At 40.1% G+C, this 17,257-nt stretch overlaps 1 protein-coding gene across 1 annotated transcript in view; it reads right to left on the bottom strand.

Moving 5' to 3' along the window:
• cdh13 (cadherin 13, H-cadherin (heart)) overlaps positions 1-17,257 on the bottom strand; it is a 1,165,005-nt gene that overhangs the window by 131,695 nt on the left and 1,016,053 nt on the right. The window contains 1 exon segment of the mRNA XM_034177015.1: positions 3,234-3,376. Coding sequence (XP_034032906.1) covers positions 3,234-3,376 — 143 coding nt within the window.

The following is a 17,257-nucleotide window of genomic DNA, read 5'->3' as shown; positions in this document are numbered from 1 at the left end:
ACCTTGGTCCGCACCGACTACAGGGGCCTGGCTAGCTGTAGAATTTTCCACGGTGCGGAGCCGAGTCTCCAATTCGCCCAGCCTGGCCTCCAAAGCTACGAATAAGCTGCACTTATTACAAGTACCGTTACTGCTAAAGGAGGCCGAGGAATAACTAAACATTTCACACCCAGAGCAGAAAAGTACGGGAGAGACAGGAGAAGCCGCCATGCTAAATCGGCTAAGAGCTAGTAGCTACGCAGCCTAGCGGATTCCTAAAAACACACAAAGTGAATAATGTGTAAATAATCCAGAGGTGATTCAGCAGAAGGAGTGCCTTAATTAAGGCACCAAACAGGCCATGAAGCAGCACAGGCAACGCACAACAACAGCGAACGCACGACAACGGTGCCAAAACAAAACAAAAATCGACCAAACACGCTGTGGAGCAGCACAGGTAACGCATGACAACAGTGCTAAAAAAAATAAATAAAATAAAATAAAATAAAAAAATAAAATAAAAACGAAAGCGTTAGCAAGCTAGTTAGCTTGCCAACGCTGATGAAAGTTAGCTGATAAAAGTGCTCCGTCGTGATGTTTCGACCGTTAGAGGTCTTCCTTAGGCGTTGGAGCACAGTAAAAAAGTAAAAAAAAGTAAAAAGGTAAAAAAGTAAAAAAGTCTTGAAAAAGACTGTTAGTTCAAAGTCCAAAGCAGCAGGTAGCAGTCTCTGTGTAAACAGTCCCAACACACTAGGGTCAAGATTAGGTTTCTTAAGTAATGGTTTAATCACAGCAGATTTGAAACATTTAGGAACAGATCCAGAAGTTAAAGAAAGATTAATAATTTCCAGCTCAGTCGGCCCAAGAGTGGGCCACAGGTCCTTAAACAGTTTTTTTGGTATAGGATCAAATAAACAGGTTGTGCTTTTTGTTGATGTTACGAGTTTTGTCAGCATGCCTAGTGAGATACTATCAAATTCTGTAAATCTAGGTAATACCTCAGTAGTGGAGCCCACCTCAATAGCAGGGTGTAGTGGGTGGGTTAAGGCATGCCAGGATATGTTTAACCTAATGTCTTCTATTTTCTTCCCAAAGTAACCCAGGAAATCTTGTGCTGTAAAAGGAGAGCGAACTACAGGTGGTTGTCCATGCATAAGTGTTGCCACGGTGTTGAACAAGAACTTTGAGTTATGCTTGTTTTTGTTGATCAAATCAGAGTAGTAGGTCCGCTTTGTAGCCAGTAATGCATGCTTATAGTCTAAGATAGCATCACGCCACGCAAGGTTGAATACTTCTAATTTTGAACGATGCCATTTCCATTCTAGACCTCTTGCCTTATACTTGAGGTCATTCAGATAATCATTGAACCAAGGTGACTGTGATTTGGGGGAGCGCGGTTTTAACACAGGTGGTGCAATCATGTCGAGTGTAGTTTTGAGCACTGCGTTTAAACTATCCACAAGTCTGTCTACTGACTGGGTATTGATCAAATGTGAAGCTAAGATATCAGGCAGTCTAGCTACGAGTTCAGTCTAAGTTGAGGAGTTGATGCACCGCCGTAATGAGATACGAGGTCTGTTAGAAAAGTACCGGACCTTTTTAATTTTTTCAAAAACCATATGGATTTGAATAACGTGATTGCATCAGACAAGCTTGAACCTTCGTGCGTGAGTTTTTTCACGCCTGTCGGTTGCGTCATTCGCCTGTGAGCAGGCTTTGTGTGAGCACCGGTCCACCCTCTCGTCATTTTTTTATTGCGAATAAATGTCTGAACGATTTGGAGCTTTGCTGCATCAATTTCTTTCCAGAAACTGTGAGAGACCTCCAGGTGGACACCGTTTGGAAAATTAATATGGCTTTCAGGGACGATTTTATGGGGTTATACAGATTAAGGAGTGTTACTGCCGCTTTAAGGATGGCCCACAACTGCTGAAAGCGCGGCGCGCTCCCAGCGCCGATCGACATGCTCAGACCCCGCTGAAACAACCAGATAATTTCCAACGTGAAGGCTTTGTTGATCCGGGACCTCGTCTGACTTTCACAAAATGGCAGGAGACGTGGACATCAGCACTTTTTCGGCACATTCCACTGTTACAGGAGTTTTTTTCATGGAAAGAAAAGCAGAGGGACGTGCCACAGAGCCGTTCATTACGCGGGACAAAACCACCTTGGTGTTGGTCTCACAGGACGGCTTTGAGATGTCTTTCAGTTGGATTCCGGTTGCTTTTCAGTCGTGTGATTATCCGATTGTGATTGTGCATGAACTGGACATGCCCCAACATATCCTGGAAGGCTTCATCACGGCATTGCTTTGCGCCATGTGGTGGAGCCGCTCCTCTTTCCATGACAAAAACTCCTGTAACAGTGGAATGTGCCGTTCATTTCTAAACTGGACGCTGTCTTGATCCGGTATCTCATCTGACTAGCACAGGAATTGTGAAAAGACGTGGACATCAGCACTTTTTCAGCACATTAAGACAGCGGTGGAGCCGCATGGCGCAAAGCAATGCCGTGATGATTTGTTTTTTGAAAAAAAAATATAAAAAGGTCCGATACTTTTCTAACAGACCTCGTATAAGGTTGTTGTTCCACTAAACACGGCAGCAAAACTGTAAACTTAATAAGTGAGTGATCAGACACCACTGATGTAAGAGGCATGATGTCAATATTTGTGACAGCAATACCACATGAGAGAACCAGATCCAGGGTATTTCCACTAATGTGCATCGAATCCTGAATGCATTGCCGAAATCCTAATGCATCCATAATTTCCATAAATGATTTGCAGAGGGGATCAGAAGGCTTATTTATATGAATGTTAAAGTCACCAATGATCAGAATGTTATCTGCACTAGTTGACAAGATAGATTATCTGATATCTAAGTTCATTTTTTGGTTATCAGTGCTCACCACTGCTCCTAACCTACACATTTTCTATTTCTATCTGCTCAAGCTGATTGGCTCAGTATGTGGTCTGTTAGGTTTTGATTGGGTTAGAAAATCTGAAGAAGTTAATCAGGTTTTTGGCACCACAGGGGGGCATGAAAAATCTACAGATGAGGAGTTGCTGAGGACCGAGATCAGGGAGCACTTTTCTTGATTATGGTGCTGATCCATTGAGTATGAGATCACCTCATTATTAGTGTGTTGTGTTGTTGTGTGTTGGTTTAATGATGACTGAAGGTCCTGGTGCCCTGTGGCTAACAAATGAGTGTTCCACTAGTTAGAGAATGTGTTTGTGCTGGATAACTCACCGTTATCTGTGGCAATGAAGACAGCAGTGTATTTATTGTCATGGACATATGGAGACTCTCGGTCCAGTAGGGCAGAAGTATTGACAGTCCCTCTGACGGGATTCACACTCAGCCAGCCCGCTGGGTCTCGCAGAACAGCATACCTGATGAGACAACATCAACAAGATTATAAGCAGCCTTTTACCACATAAGCAACAGAATGTGCATCTCGGAGAAAATTTGCACCTCACAGACAACTTCCCAAGAGCAGGAGTGGCTTTTTGTGAATCAACAAGTGTCTCATACAATAAAAAGAACCCACTGAGTTTATAAAAGTAACAGTACAATTCACATGGATAAAGCCACTCAAATCTATCTGAAATTCCACAAACTAAAAATAATGAAAATATCTACTTTAGTAAGTTTATTAAAGTACATTAATGAAATATATACATAAACATCTCCTAAATAACCACAGCTAGGTATTTTAGTAGGTTTCTGTTGTCACAGTATTTATGAAATATGACTTGATAAATATACTTTTACTACAACCATGTCCTTTTTATGTGGCTGCAAGCTGTTCAATCATTAGTCTTTCCTTATAGTAATTATTGGGAAAATACAAAGAAATATCTTCCAAGGTGTGTGTGTGTGTGTGTCTGTGTATATATACAGTGAGGAAAATAAGTATTTGAACACCCTGCAATTTTGCAAGTTCTCCCATTTAGAAATCATGGAGGGGTCTGAAATTTTCACCTTAGGTGCATGTCCACTGTGAGACAATCTAAAAAAAAAAAACAAAAATCTGGAAATCACAATGTATGATTTTTTAATAATTTATTTGTATGTTACTGCTGCAAATAAGTATTTCAACACCTGTGAAAATCAATGTTAATATTTGGTACAGTAGCCTTTGTTTGCAATTACAGAGGTCAAATGTTTCATGTCGTTTTTCACCAGGTTTGCACACACTGCAGCAGAGATTTTGGTCCACTCCTCCATACAGATCTTCTCCAAATCTTTCAGGTTTGGAGTTTCAGCTCCCTCCAAAGATTTTCTATTGAGTTCAGGTCTGGAGACTGGTCAGGCCACTCCAGGACCTTGAAATGCTTCTTACAGAGGCCGTCCTTAGTTGCCCTGGCTGTGTGTTTGGGGTCATTGTCATGCTGGAAGACCCAGCCATGACCCATCTTCAGTGCTCTTACTGAGGGAAGGAGGTTGTTCGACAAAATCTTGCAATACATGACCCCATCCATCCTCCCTTCAATACGGTGCAGTCGTCCTGTTCCCTTTGCAGAAGAGCACCCCCACGGTTGGGATGGTTTTCTTGGGGTTGTTCTCATCCTCTAAACATGGTAAGTGGAGTTGATTCCAAAAAGCTCTATTCTGGTCTCATCTGACCACATGACCTTCTCCCATGCCTCCTCTGGATCATCCAGATGATCACTGGTGAACTTCAAATGGGCCTGGATATGTGCTGGCTTGAGCAGGGGGACCTTGCTGCCCTGCAGGATTTTAAACCATGACAGCAGCATGTGTTACTAATGTAATCTTTGTGACTGTGGTCCTAGCTCTCTTCAGGTCATTGACCCGGTCCTCCTGTGTAGTTCTGAGCTTTCTCAGAATCATTCTTACCCCACAAAGTGAGATCTTGCATGGAATCCCAGACGGAGGGAGACTGACAGTCACCTTGTGTTTCTTCCACTTTCTAATAAATAATCATAACAGTTGTTGTCTTCTACCAAGCTGCTTGCCTGTTGTCCCGTAGTCCATCCCAGACTTGTGCAGGTCTACAGTTTTGTCCCTGGTGTCCTTAGACAGCTCTTTGGTCTTGGCTATGGTGGACAGGTTGGAGTGTGATTGATTGAGCGTGTGAACATGTGTCTTTTATACAGGTAACAAGTTCAAACAGGTGCAATTAATACAGGTAAAGAGTGCAGAATAAGAGGGCTTCTTAAAAAAAATTAACAGGTCTGTGTGAGCCAGAATTCTTGCTGGTTGGTAGGTGTTCAAATACTTATTTGCAGCAGTAACATACAAATAAATTATTAAAAAATCATACATTGTGAGTTCCAGATTTTTTTTTTTTTTAGATTATGTCTCTCACAGTGGACATGCACCTAAGATGAAAATTTCAGACCCCTCCATGATTTCTAAGTGAGAGACCTTCCAAAACCGCAGGGTGTTCAAATACTTATTTTCCTCAATGTGTGTGTGTGCGTGTGTGTGTGTGTGTATATATATATATATATATATATACATATATATATACATATACATATATATATATATATATATATACATATATATATATATATATACATATATATATATACATACATATATACATATATACATATATATATATATATACATATATATATATATACATATATATACATATATACATATATACATATATACATATATATATATACATATATATATATACATACATATATACATATATACATATATACATATATACATATATACATATATACATATATATATATACATATATATATATATATATATATATATATATATATATATATATATACGAGGTCTGTCCATAAAGTATCGTACCTTTTTATTTTTATTTTTAAACTATATGAATTTGATTCATATGTTTTCACATCAGACAAGCTTGAACCCTCGTGCGCATGCGTGAGTTTTTCCACGCCTGTCGGTGACGTCATTCGCCTGTGAGCACGCCTTGTGGAAGGAGTGGTCCCACCCCGTCGTCGGATTTTCATTGTCTGGAAATGGCGGAATGATTTGGGGTTTTTTCCATCAGAATTTTTTCAGAAGCTGTTAGAGACTGGCACCTGGAAACTATTCGAAAAATTTATCTGTCTTTCGGTGAAAATTTTACGGGCTTCACAGAGAATAAGGTCTGGTTGTACAGCTTTAAGGACCCCTTTAAGGACGCTCAGTGCGCCGCACTCCGAGCTGCAACGACACGGCACAAGCCACCGGACCATTTCTGAGCTGATGGCTCTGTGGATACGAGACCATCGTGTGCTCTTTCTCTGGTTATCACACGAACTGGACATCAGCCATTTTCTGGCAGATTTCACTTTTACCAAGAGATTTTGTCATGGAAAGCCGCGCGGAGGCTTCGCGCGTCATGACCAATTCGCTTTGGAAGCGAGACAAAGGAACACCTCCGTTTCGGCATGTCAGAGGACAAGTTTGGACATGTCTATCTCGGCTTTCAATGCTTACCAGTCCAGTAAGTATCAGTGAAATTGTGGAGAGAGCTGGCGAATGACGTCACCAACAGGCGTGGAAAAACTCACGCATGCGCACAAGGGTTCAAACTTGTCTGACGTGAAAACATATGAATCAAATCCATATAGTTTAAAAAAAAAATAAAAAGGTACGATACTTTATGGACAGACCTCGTAAAATACAGAGTTGCAGTCCATATTTTAGTAAAGTTACAGTCTTTATGTTATTAATATGCTGTATCACTGCTCTGGTATGAGCTTGGCATTAGGTATGATGTCAAGGCAACAGGAACAACAAGAGCAACAGGATTTAAAATGTGCTTAAAATATTTACTATCTGCTTGTTGTGGTTGAGGACCTGAGTGAGGACCTGAGTGAGGGAAGATAATCACAGAACAGTGCAAGTATGCAAAAATAAGGTAAAAGAAAAATTAACAAAATACGCAAGTCATGTTCTGTGCAAAATAACAATACATACAGTAGAATAGATTACACTATATACAGCGCTTAAACCACCAATTCATAATGGACTTACTGATTCATGTGTCTTGAAAAGTCGCTATTGTCAATAAACTCTATGCTAATAGGTTAACATTAGCATGAAAACTAGCTGGCATCACATTACCTTATGTTAATGGGTATGATATTATACAATGCTAATGGCCTAATGTTAACATGGTAACTCATTAGCGTCATATAACGGGATCCTCACAGGCTAACAATGCATGAGCTGAGTGCCTCCATTCTGAGCAACGTGTCAAGGCAACAGGAACAACAAGAAGAACAGGATTTAAAATGTGCTTAAAATATCAAGTATCGACTTGTGGTGGTTGACGACGTGAATGAGAATGCCTTAAAACAGAGATTCATGATGGATTTAATCATTCATGTGTCTTGAAAAGTCACTAGCGTCACTTAACGGAATGCTAATGGGCAACATTAGCATGAAAACTTACTACTGACACATTACGTGATGGTAAGGACTGTCACATAACGCAATGCTACATGCTAATGTTAACATGAAAACTCACTAGCATGATATAATGTGATGCTAGCTAGGGTGACCAAATTCCCTGTTTTCCCAGGACATGCTCTGTTTTTAGTAAGTGATGAAACAGCTTGGTTTTCATTGTTTTTCATCTTTGAGCATCTTTGAGTAAACTTCAATATATATATATATATATATAAAACCACAGTTTTTCATGATTTCTTCACATCTGTGAGGCATGGAGTCAGCCAACTTGTAGCACCTTTCAGCTGTTATTCCACTCCAAGATTCTTTAACAACATTCCACAATTCATTCACATTTCTTAGTTTTGCTTCAGAAACAGCTTTTTTGATGTCACCCCACAAGTTCTCAATTGGATTTATGTCCAGGGGTTTGGGCAGGCCACTCCAAAACATTAATTTTGTTGTTTTGGAACCAAGATTTTGCTCGTTTACTAGTGTGCTTGGGGTCATTGTCTTGTTGAAACATCCATTTCAAGGGCATGTCCTCTTCAGCATAAGGCAACATGACCTCTTCAAGTATTCTGACATATCCAAACAACTGATCCATGATACCTGGTATGCGATATACTTGTATAGGCCCAACACCATAGTAGGAGAAACACTGTGAACCGTGGCTTGAATTCAGAGTTTGGGGGTCGTATCACAAACTGTGTGCTGCCCTTGGACCCAAAAACAAAATTTTACTCTCATCAGTCCTAAAAAATATTCCGCCATTTCTGTTTAGGCTAGTTGATGTGTTCTTTGGCAAATTGTAACCTCTTCTGCACATGTCTTTTATTTAACAGAAGGACTTTGCGGGGGATTCTTGCACATAAATTAGCTTCACACAGGCGTCTCCTAACTGTCACAGCACTTACAGGTAACTCCAGACTGTCTTTGATCATCCTGGAGCTGATCAGTGGGTGAGCCTTTGCCATTCTGGTTATTCTTCTATCCATTTTGATGGTTGTTTTCCGTTTTCTTCCACGCATCTCTAGTTTTTTTTGTCCATTTTAAAGCATTGGAGATCATTGTAGATAAGCAGCCTATCATTTTTTGCACCTGTGTATTAGTTTTCCCCTCTCCAATCAACTTTTTAATCAAACTACGCTGTTCTTCTAAACAATGACTTGAACGTCCCATTTTCCTCAGGCTTTCAAAGAGAAAAGCATGTTTGACAGGTGCTGGCTTCATCCTTAAATAGGGGACACCTGATTCACACCTGTTTGTTCCACAAAATTGACGAACTCACTGACTGAATGCCACACTACTATTATTGTGAACACCCCCTTTTATACTTTTTTTTTTTACTAATAGCCCATTTTCATAGCCTTAAGAGTGTGCATATCATGAATGCTTGGTCTTGTTGGATTTGTGAGAATCTACTGAATCTACTGGTACCTTGTTTCCCATGTAACAATAAGAAATATACTCAAAACCTGGATTAATCTTTTTAGTCACATAGCACTACTATGATTCTGAACACTACTGTATTACTGCACACCTTAAGATACTTTTACATGTTGTGCCAAAACAAAATGACAATTTAACTATGTGTGTGTTTTTTTTTTTTTTTTTGCTTTTGCTGGAGAGACTAACATGTAATGAACACAGATTTGAGAAAACTAGAGAATTATACGCTGGGATGAACTATATGAAATGTGATTATGTGTTCTGAAGAGTGTGCACACATTTACAATGAAATACATCTTCAAAATTGCCGTTACATTTAAACTGTTTTGAAACTATGAAAGCTGTCAGTTACATGAAAAGGAAAATCAAACAATACTGACAATGCACAGATAATTATGTGAAAAGGGCAGCAATCTGTCTGCTCTCGTAAAAAAGAAGCCAACTTTTTTTAGTTACTTTGGACAACGCAAGTGAGTGTAACTGTCAGCCAATAGCGCTGTCTGAAGCTGGAAGGTAAGTCTCTTTAATGTGAGTTAGAAAACAACCTCAACACGTGTTTCTGTTACTCTTTGAGGGATTCAGAAAACACTGTAACAATAAAAACGCTAAAATGCAGACTGCAGCGTGACGAGGTCACATCATTCACAGAGAGATACGATGTGCTGTCATCTCCATGCACAATACGGGGATGTATTTAAGAAAGGGTCCTTAAAGTGTCACCACTGAAATGAAGCTTTCAGCTCCTCTGTGTATATTTATAAATATTTCATACTTTTATTTCACACGGCTGTGGTGACGAAATGAGGGCGGTGTAAAATAAATCAAACAAACCACATAAAATGACAGAAAGAAAACATGAAGAGCAAGACATTATACAGTCAAGCCCATAAATATTTAGACGGTGACCGAAATTCTTTTTATTTTATTTCTAATGAAACTATCAAAATGTACATTTTGTGCAGACTTTATGCTTTGCTTTAATTCATTTTCCTTTCATTTAACCTTTATTTAACCACATACGAAAAAACCCCCACTGAGATCAAAACCTCTTTCGCATGGCCAAGAAGGCAACAGCACGCACCAACAGGTAAAGCAATAATAAAACAATAATAAAAACAACACATCCGCCGTAAAATACAACACAACCAGCTAACCTATGGACACAATTATCTTAAATAACAATGCAAACTCTAACACAGTAAAATTCATGGTCTAAGACAGGGTTTAAAACAGACACATTGTCCAAAAGATATCCGTTGTCCATTTTCTAATAGTGAACAGACACGGAGAACAGAAAAAACACAAAGTGTAATTCGAACGTAAGGCATAGCAGCTTGCAGTTCTCAGCAGAAAAGTGGACAAATAAGTCGGAACCAGCCCAACAAGTGGCTTATATACCAAAGTCATCCAGTGCGTGAGCCGCCTTGCTTCCAAAGAGGACATGCCAGCCTTGGCATAGAGTTCGCAGTGATGGGTAAGGCGGCTACTACCAGTGATAAATCTGAGAGCACAATGATACACTGGCAACAAGTACTGCCAACACATGCTGGAAGCACATAAATACACAATATCACCATAGTCCAATACAGGCATGAAAGTAGCATTTATCAAATGCTTCCGGGCTTCGAGGGAGAAACAGGACTTGTTTCTATAGAAGAACCTAAGCTTCACCCTCAGTTTAGAAATCAAATATCAATATGAGCTTTGAAGGAGAGCTCCACATCCACAATTAAACCCAGCTACTTGTAATTCGTGACCAGCTCAAGAGCTTGACCTTGGACACTGTTAATAACTGGTATGCTCTCCAAAGAAACCGATGAATTTGAAAAAAGCATTATTTTAGATTTTTCAACATTTAAGACCAATTTCAGTTTCCACAGGCGAGACTGGAAGACAAAGGTTAACTGTAAAAATTCAAAAGCCTGAGTTATGGAGTTAGAACAATAAATTACCGTGTCGTCCTCATAGGGATGGGAAGAAGCATTTAATAAATTTACACACGTCATTCATGTAAATTGTGAACAGAATGGGTCCTAAATCTGAACATTGAGGTACACCTTTTGTGACCTCAAGGAAGGAGGAACTCACCGAATTACAAATACCCCAGGCATACAATACACAGTGATGTGTAGTTATTTTATTTGTTTCTTCCTTGTCAGTTCATGATGGATAAGCATAAGGAGCTCTCTGAGTTTGCAGTCACTCCAGTTTGCAGACATTATGGCAGTATGAGAACCTGTCAGGAGCTGGTACCCATCTGTGGCACCTCTTAAGGATCTATCCATCCATGATCCATCCAGGACTGGAATGAGTAGCATCTACATGGGAGCTGTGTGAAATATGGGGCTTGCCTCTGAGTTAGGGAAAGATCAAGTCATGTCCAGTCTGAGAGCTTGTGCTGGTGCTGTGCTTCACAACATCAACGACACCATGGAATTGCCTTGGGTCCTGGATGGCAACCTCACAGGCAGACAACCATTCCCACATCTCTAAAATAACTGTCTATCTGTTTCAGCCAGGGAAAACTTGGGTGTCCCTTGGCCTTCTACAGCTGCTGGGCTCCACAATGCTCAGGTACCTTGCGTGCTGGATCATGCACAGAGAAACACGCCACAAGGCCAGAATGTCACCCTCACAATGCAAGTCTCTCTTAGTAACCGCTCATATGATACAAAATCATTCCAACAGTACCCAAGGATCCTCAAAAGAGACCTAGTACCAAAGTCATCCAGTCATCCAGTTAGCGTCCAAGTCTCGCCAACCATACAGCAGGACAAGGAGCATCAGGACCCTAAAATACTTGGACCAGTATTCTCTTGCAGTGATATTGGCATCAGCTCAGTCCAGTGACCTGATGACTCCATAAGCTCTTCCCAGACATCTCTCAATTTCAAAAGCCAAGGACACAGAGACATGTATGTCACTGCCAAGATAAGTGAACGTCTCTACAAGTTCACTTTCATCACATACAGATACACTTCTGATGGAAGAGTCCAGGAAGACATTAAAAGCCTGAATCTCAAACCCAGAAACTCAGATTCCTCACTCAGCTTCTCAAGGACTGTAATCAGACTATCTATTGATTCCACAAAGATCACAGCATCGTCTGCAGCGTCAAAGTCAGTAAACCTTTCCTCACCAACAGAAGCAAGTCAGTGGTTTCCACAACCCTACCCTACACCTGGTCCATGGAAGCATTAAACAGTGTAGGAGCCAGAACACACCCCTGACAAACACAGAAAAACTCTGCTCCACTCTGCACAGCACTCATAGTATCTGTGTATAGGCGGAGTAGCTTCTTGAGGACCCCACGAGTTCTTGAGGTGCCACACAGAGCAGTCCCAAAAATGAAATCAAAATCTTTATGAAAATGAAAATAGCCTACAAAAAAGCACGGCTGATATTCATGCTTGCGTCTGTTTTTACTAAGACTCTGCTCTTCACCGCTTGGTCATCTTTAGAGCCATTGGTGGCTGTGATCGCTGATCTCAATAGGTATATGGTTGCTAAGCTGTAACATTTCTGTCTCAGAATGTTTGACAACTCCGTGTTGTTGTTGTTGCTTTTAATTAATGGTTTTGTTATAGTTTGCATGACCAAAGCAGATGGTCACCTCACCGAGTCTGGTCTTCTTGAGGTTTCTTCATATACAGTATATAAACACCGGAGGGAGTTTTTCCTGACCACTGCAGCCAATGTGCTTGCTCAGATGGTGGATAAGAATTATACCTTGTGCACTCTTGTGCCACAAGAGTGCACAAGAGTAAGACTTATGTCATTTGGTGCTGTATAAATAAGCTTTAACTGAACAACACGTACTCTCCTCACAGATTCTACTATGCGACTCCCTCTGCTCCCAGCTTTATGGCAAGGTGGAATAATGACACAGCATACCTGCCTTGAACAGGCTGCCAAGGTCTAGTGATGCAGGCTTTCCTGCTCACCCTGCTCAGTAACAGACAAATTGTCTTTAAAATAGGAGCTGTTCAGCTAACAGCGCCCAACAAATCTTTGCGATCAACCTTCAACCTCACATTCCCTGTCATTCACTCATACTTTGACTGCCAACGATTACTACTGTTAACCGACACTCATGTTTTACTCCAACAAAGGAGCCACTGCTCAGAGATTAATGGTGCTATTAATATTGACACGGACCTGCTTCAGCATGAATGTTTTTTTTTTTTTTTGCATTTTCAATACAGCACAGCCATGCTAACAGATTTGTGGAGAACACTGACATCTACCTGGCTCCTTATAGGAACACAATGTTCGGATGAGTCTCACAATGATGTCGAGGATCACCAGGCCATTTAAGGACTGTCAGGACATTTGGGTCAGTGTAGCATCACAAGAGGTGAACATTCTAGAGGATAATGAGCTGAATAATGGAGACCACAGTTCTTATCAATTTCAACCTCTGTCCAGGTTCATCAGTCCAGAGTCTGAAGCTGCAGGTGAATTTATAAGTGCAGCTTTCGGGAAGTTGACAGAATATTGATGACAATGTTATCTTGGAATTACAGTCTGGAACAAACAGTGTTGGTGAAGTCTGCCAAATTCATGCTGTGGATTCATGAACAGAATTAATTGCAGGGTAGGTAGCTCAGTGAGATAGGAGTTGGAAAACCAATATGTAGACATGGGTTTGATTCCCAGTCATATTCCCTTTCTGTGTACTCATCTGCATTGTTCCACTCAACCCAGCTTTAGATGGGTACAGGCCATGGCTGGGTCGTAACCTGCAACAGACCAGCGTCTCAACAGGGACCTTCAATTACTAAGCCATGTTAACATGTTTTTGAAGTCTGGAGCTCATTAGATTTTTGAGTGATTTGGTCAAAGATCATGATCATGGAATACATGATAAAAAAAAAAATAAATAATAATGATAAAAAACTGTCTCAGCAAACAAGAAGCCTGGACATCAATATTAGTTGGATTAGAATGGTGAATAGATTTTGGAGTAGTTTGGTTAAAGGTCAAGTTTATATATATATATATATATATATATATATATATATATATATATATATATATATATATATATATATATATATATATATATACGAGGGCTGTCCGTAAAGTATAGGTCCTTTTTATTTTTTTCAAAAACTATATGGATTTCATTCATATGTTTTTACGTCAGACATGCTTGAACCCTCGTGCGCATGCGTGAGTTTTTCCACGCCTGTCGGTGACGTCATTCGCCTGTGAGCACTCCTTGTGGGAGGAGTCGTCCAGCCCCTCGTCGGAATGTCTGAGAAGTTGCTGAGAGACTGGCGCTTTGTTTGATCAAAATTTTTTCTAAACCTGTGAGACACATCGAAGTGGACATGGTTCGAAAAATTAAGCTTGTTTTCAGTGAAAATTTTAACAGCTGATGAGAGATTTTGAGGTGATTCTGTCGCTTTAAGGACTTTTCACGGTGCGAGACGTCGCGCAGCGCTCTCAGGCAGCGTCGTCAGCCTGTTTCAAGCTTAAAACCTCCACATTTCAGGCTCTGTTGATCCAGGACGTCGTGAGAGAACAGAGAAGTTTCAGAAGAAGTCGGTTTCAGCATTTTATCCAGATATTCCACTGTTAAAGGAGATTTTTATAATGAAAGACGTGCGGGCGGATTGCAGCGTCGGCTCGCAGCCGCCGCGACGCTCCGTCACAGGAAAAACACCTCTGCTGGAAGCCTTAAGGACAAGTTGGAACATCTCCAGCTGATAAACAATTTCTCATATACTCACTCCACTGAAAGCCATCAAAAGCCAACTGGATTTTAACAAATGGTTATCAACACGGAGGTGTTTTTCCTGTGCCGCCGCGCCGCGTCGGCTGCGTCCCGACGCGCGGACCCGTCCGCACGTCTTTCATTAAAAAAATCTCCTTTAACAGTGGAATATCTGGATAAAATGCTGAAACCGACTTCTTCTGAAACGTCTCTGTTCTCTCACGACGTCCTGGATCAACAGAGCCTGAAATGTGGAGGTTTTAAGCTTGAAACAGGCTGATGACGCCGCCTGAGAGCGCTGCGCGACGTCTCGCACCGTGAAAAGTCCTTAAAGCGACAGAATCACCTCAAAATCTCTCATCAGCTGTTAAAATTTTCACTGAAAACCAGCTTAATTTTTCGAACCATGTCCACTTCGATGTGTCTCACAGGTTTAGAAAACATTTTGATCAAACAAAGCGCCAGTCTCTCAACAACTTCTCAGACAAAGGAATTCCGACGAGGGGCTGGACGACTCCTCCCACAAGGAGTGCTCACAGGCGAATGACGTCACCGACAGGCGTGGAAAAACTCACGCATGCGCACGAGGGTTCAAGCATGTCTGACGTAAAAACATATGAATGAAATCCATATAGTTTTTGAAAAAAATAAAAAGGACCTATACTTTACGGACAGCCCTCGTATATATATATATATATATATATATATATATATATATATATATATATATATATATATATATATATATATATATATATATACACAGTAGTGTTCAGAATAATAGTAGTGCTATGTGATAAAAAGATTAATCCAGGTTTTGAGTATATTTCTTATTGTTACATGGGAAACAAGGTACCAGTAGATTCATTAGATTCTCACAAATCCAACAAGACCAAGCATTCATGATATTCACACTCTTAAAGCTATGAAATTGGGCTATTAGTAAAAAAAAAAAAGTAGAAAAGGGGGTGTTCACAATAATAGCAGTGTGGCATTCAGTCGGTGAATTCGTCAATTTTGTGGAACAAACAGGTGTGAATCAGGTGTCCCCTATGTAAGGATAAGCCAGCACCTGTTGAACATGCTTTTCTCTTTGAAAACCTGAGGAAAATGGGACGTTCAAGACATTGTTCAGAAGAACAGCGTAGTTTGATTAAAAAGTTGATTGGCGAGGGGAAAACTTATACGCAGGTGCAAAAAATTATAGGCTGTTCATCTACAATGATCTCCAATGCTTTAAAATGGACAAAAAAACCAGAGACATGGAAGAAAACAGAAAACAACCATCAAAATGGATAGAAGAATAACCAGAATGGCAAAGGCTCCCCTATTGATCAGCTCCAGGATGATCAAAGACAGTCTGGAGTTACCTGTAAGTGCTGTGACAGTTAGAAGACGCCTGTGTGAAGCTAATTTATTTGCAAGAATCCCCGCAAAGTCCCTCTATTAAATAAAAGACATGTGCAGAAGAGGTTACAATTTGCCAAAGAACACATCAACTGGCCTAAAGAGAAACAGAGGAATATTTTGTGGACTGATGAGAGTAAAATTGTTCTTTTTGGTCCAAGGGCCACAGATAGTTTGTGAGATGACCCCCAAACTCTGAATTCAAGCCACAGTTCACAGTGAACACAGTGAAGCATGGTGGTGCAAGCATCATGATATGGGCATGTTTCTCCTACTATGGTGTTGGGCCTATATATCGCATACCAGGTATCATGGATCAGTTTGGATATGTCAAAATACTTGAAGAGGTCATGTTGCCTTATGCTGAAGAGGACATGCCCTTGAAATGGGCGTTTCAACAAGACAATGACCCCAAGCACACTAGTAAACGAGCAAAATCTTGGTTCCAAACCAACAAAATTAATGCCTCTCAGATGTGAAGAAATCATGAAAAACTGTGGTTATACAACTAAATACTAGTTTAGTGATTCACAGGATTGCTAAAAAAGCAGTTTGAACATAATAGTTTTGAGTTTGTAGCATCAACAGCAGATGCTACTATTATTGTGAACACCCCCCTTTCTACTTTTTTTTTACTATTAGCCCAATTTTATAGCCTTAAGAGTGTGCATATCATGAATGCTTGGTCTTGTTGGATTTGTGAGAATCTACTGAATCTACTGGTACCTTGTTTCCCATGTAACAATAAGAAATATACTCAAAACCTGGATTAATCTTTTTAGACACATAGCACTACTATTATTCTGAACACTACTGTATATATAAAATCAGTCCAGAAGCCAAGCTGGATGATCTTAAGCACATGAAGAGTTCAGATGCAAAACCCAGTAAGTATTTTTTTTTTTTTTAATGGAGAAAAATGCAGTTGAAAATGGAGATTTAAAGGAAACCATATTTGGAAATGCACAGACTTTCATCAATAAAATGAAAACAGTTTGTTCAAATTATTTCATATTTTGCACACTGATGGTCCCCTTGACAGCCAAGTACATGTTGGCCTGAACTAAAAATTTATGGTTTTGGAGATACTGGGTTTTGCATCTGAACTCTTCATATATTGATCAGCAAAATATTTGGGATTGATTGGTATGAATGACTTCATAATGAAGTTCCACCGAAGTCATATGATGAAGTCGTTCATAGTCAACAAACAGCAGTACAGTACGTACTGTATGTATATTTACTCATATATTATATTGTGGCGTGTAGAGTGTGC

The sequence above is a fragment of the Thalassophryne amazonica genome, chromosome 8 (assembly GCF_902500255.1).
Source record: "Thalassophryne amazonica chromosome 8, fThaAma1.1, whole genome shotgun sequence".
In the NCBI taxonomy this organism is placed as follows: domain Eukaryota; kingdom Metazoa; phylum Chordata; class Actinopteri; order Batrachoidiformes; family Batrachoididae; genus Thalassophryne; species Thalassophryne amazonica.
The sequence above is the reverse complement of the archived record's forward strand: the minus strand, read 5'-3'. Positions and strand labels throughout refer to the sequence as shown.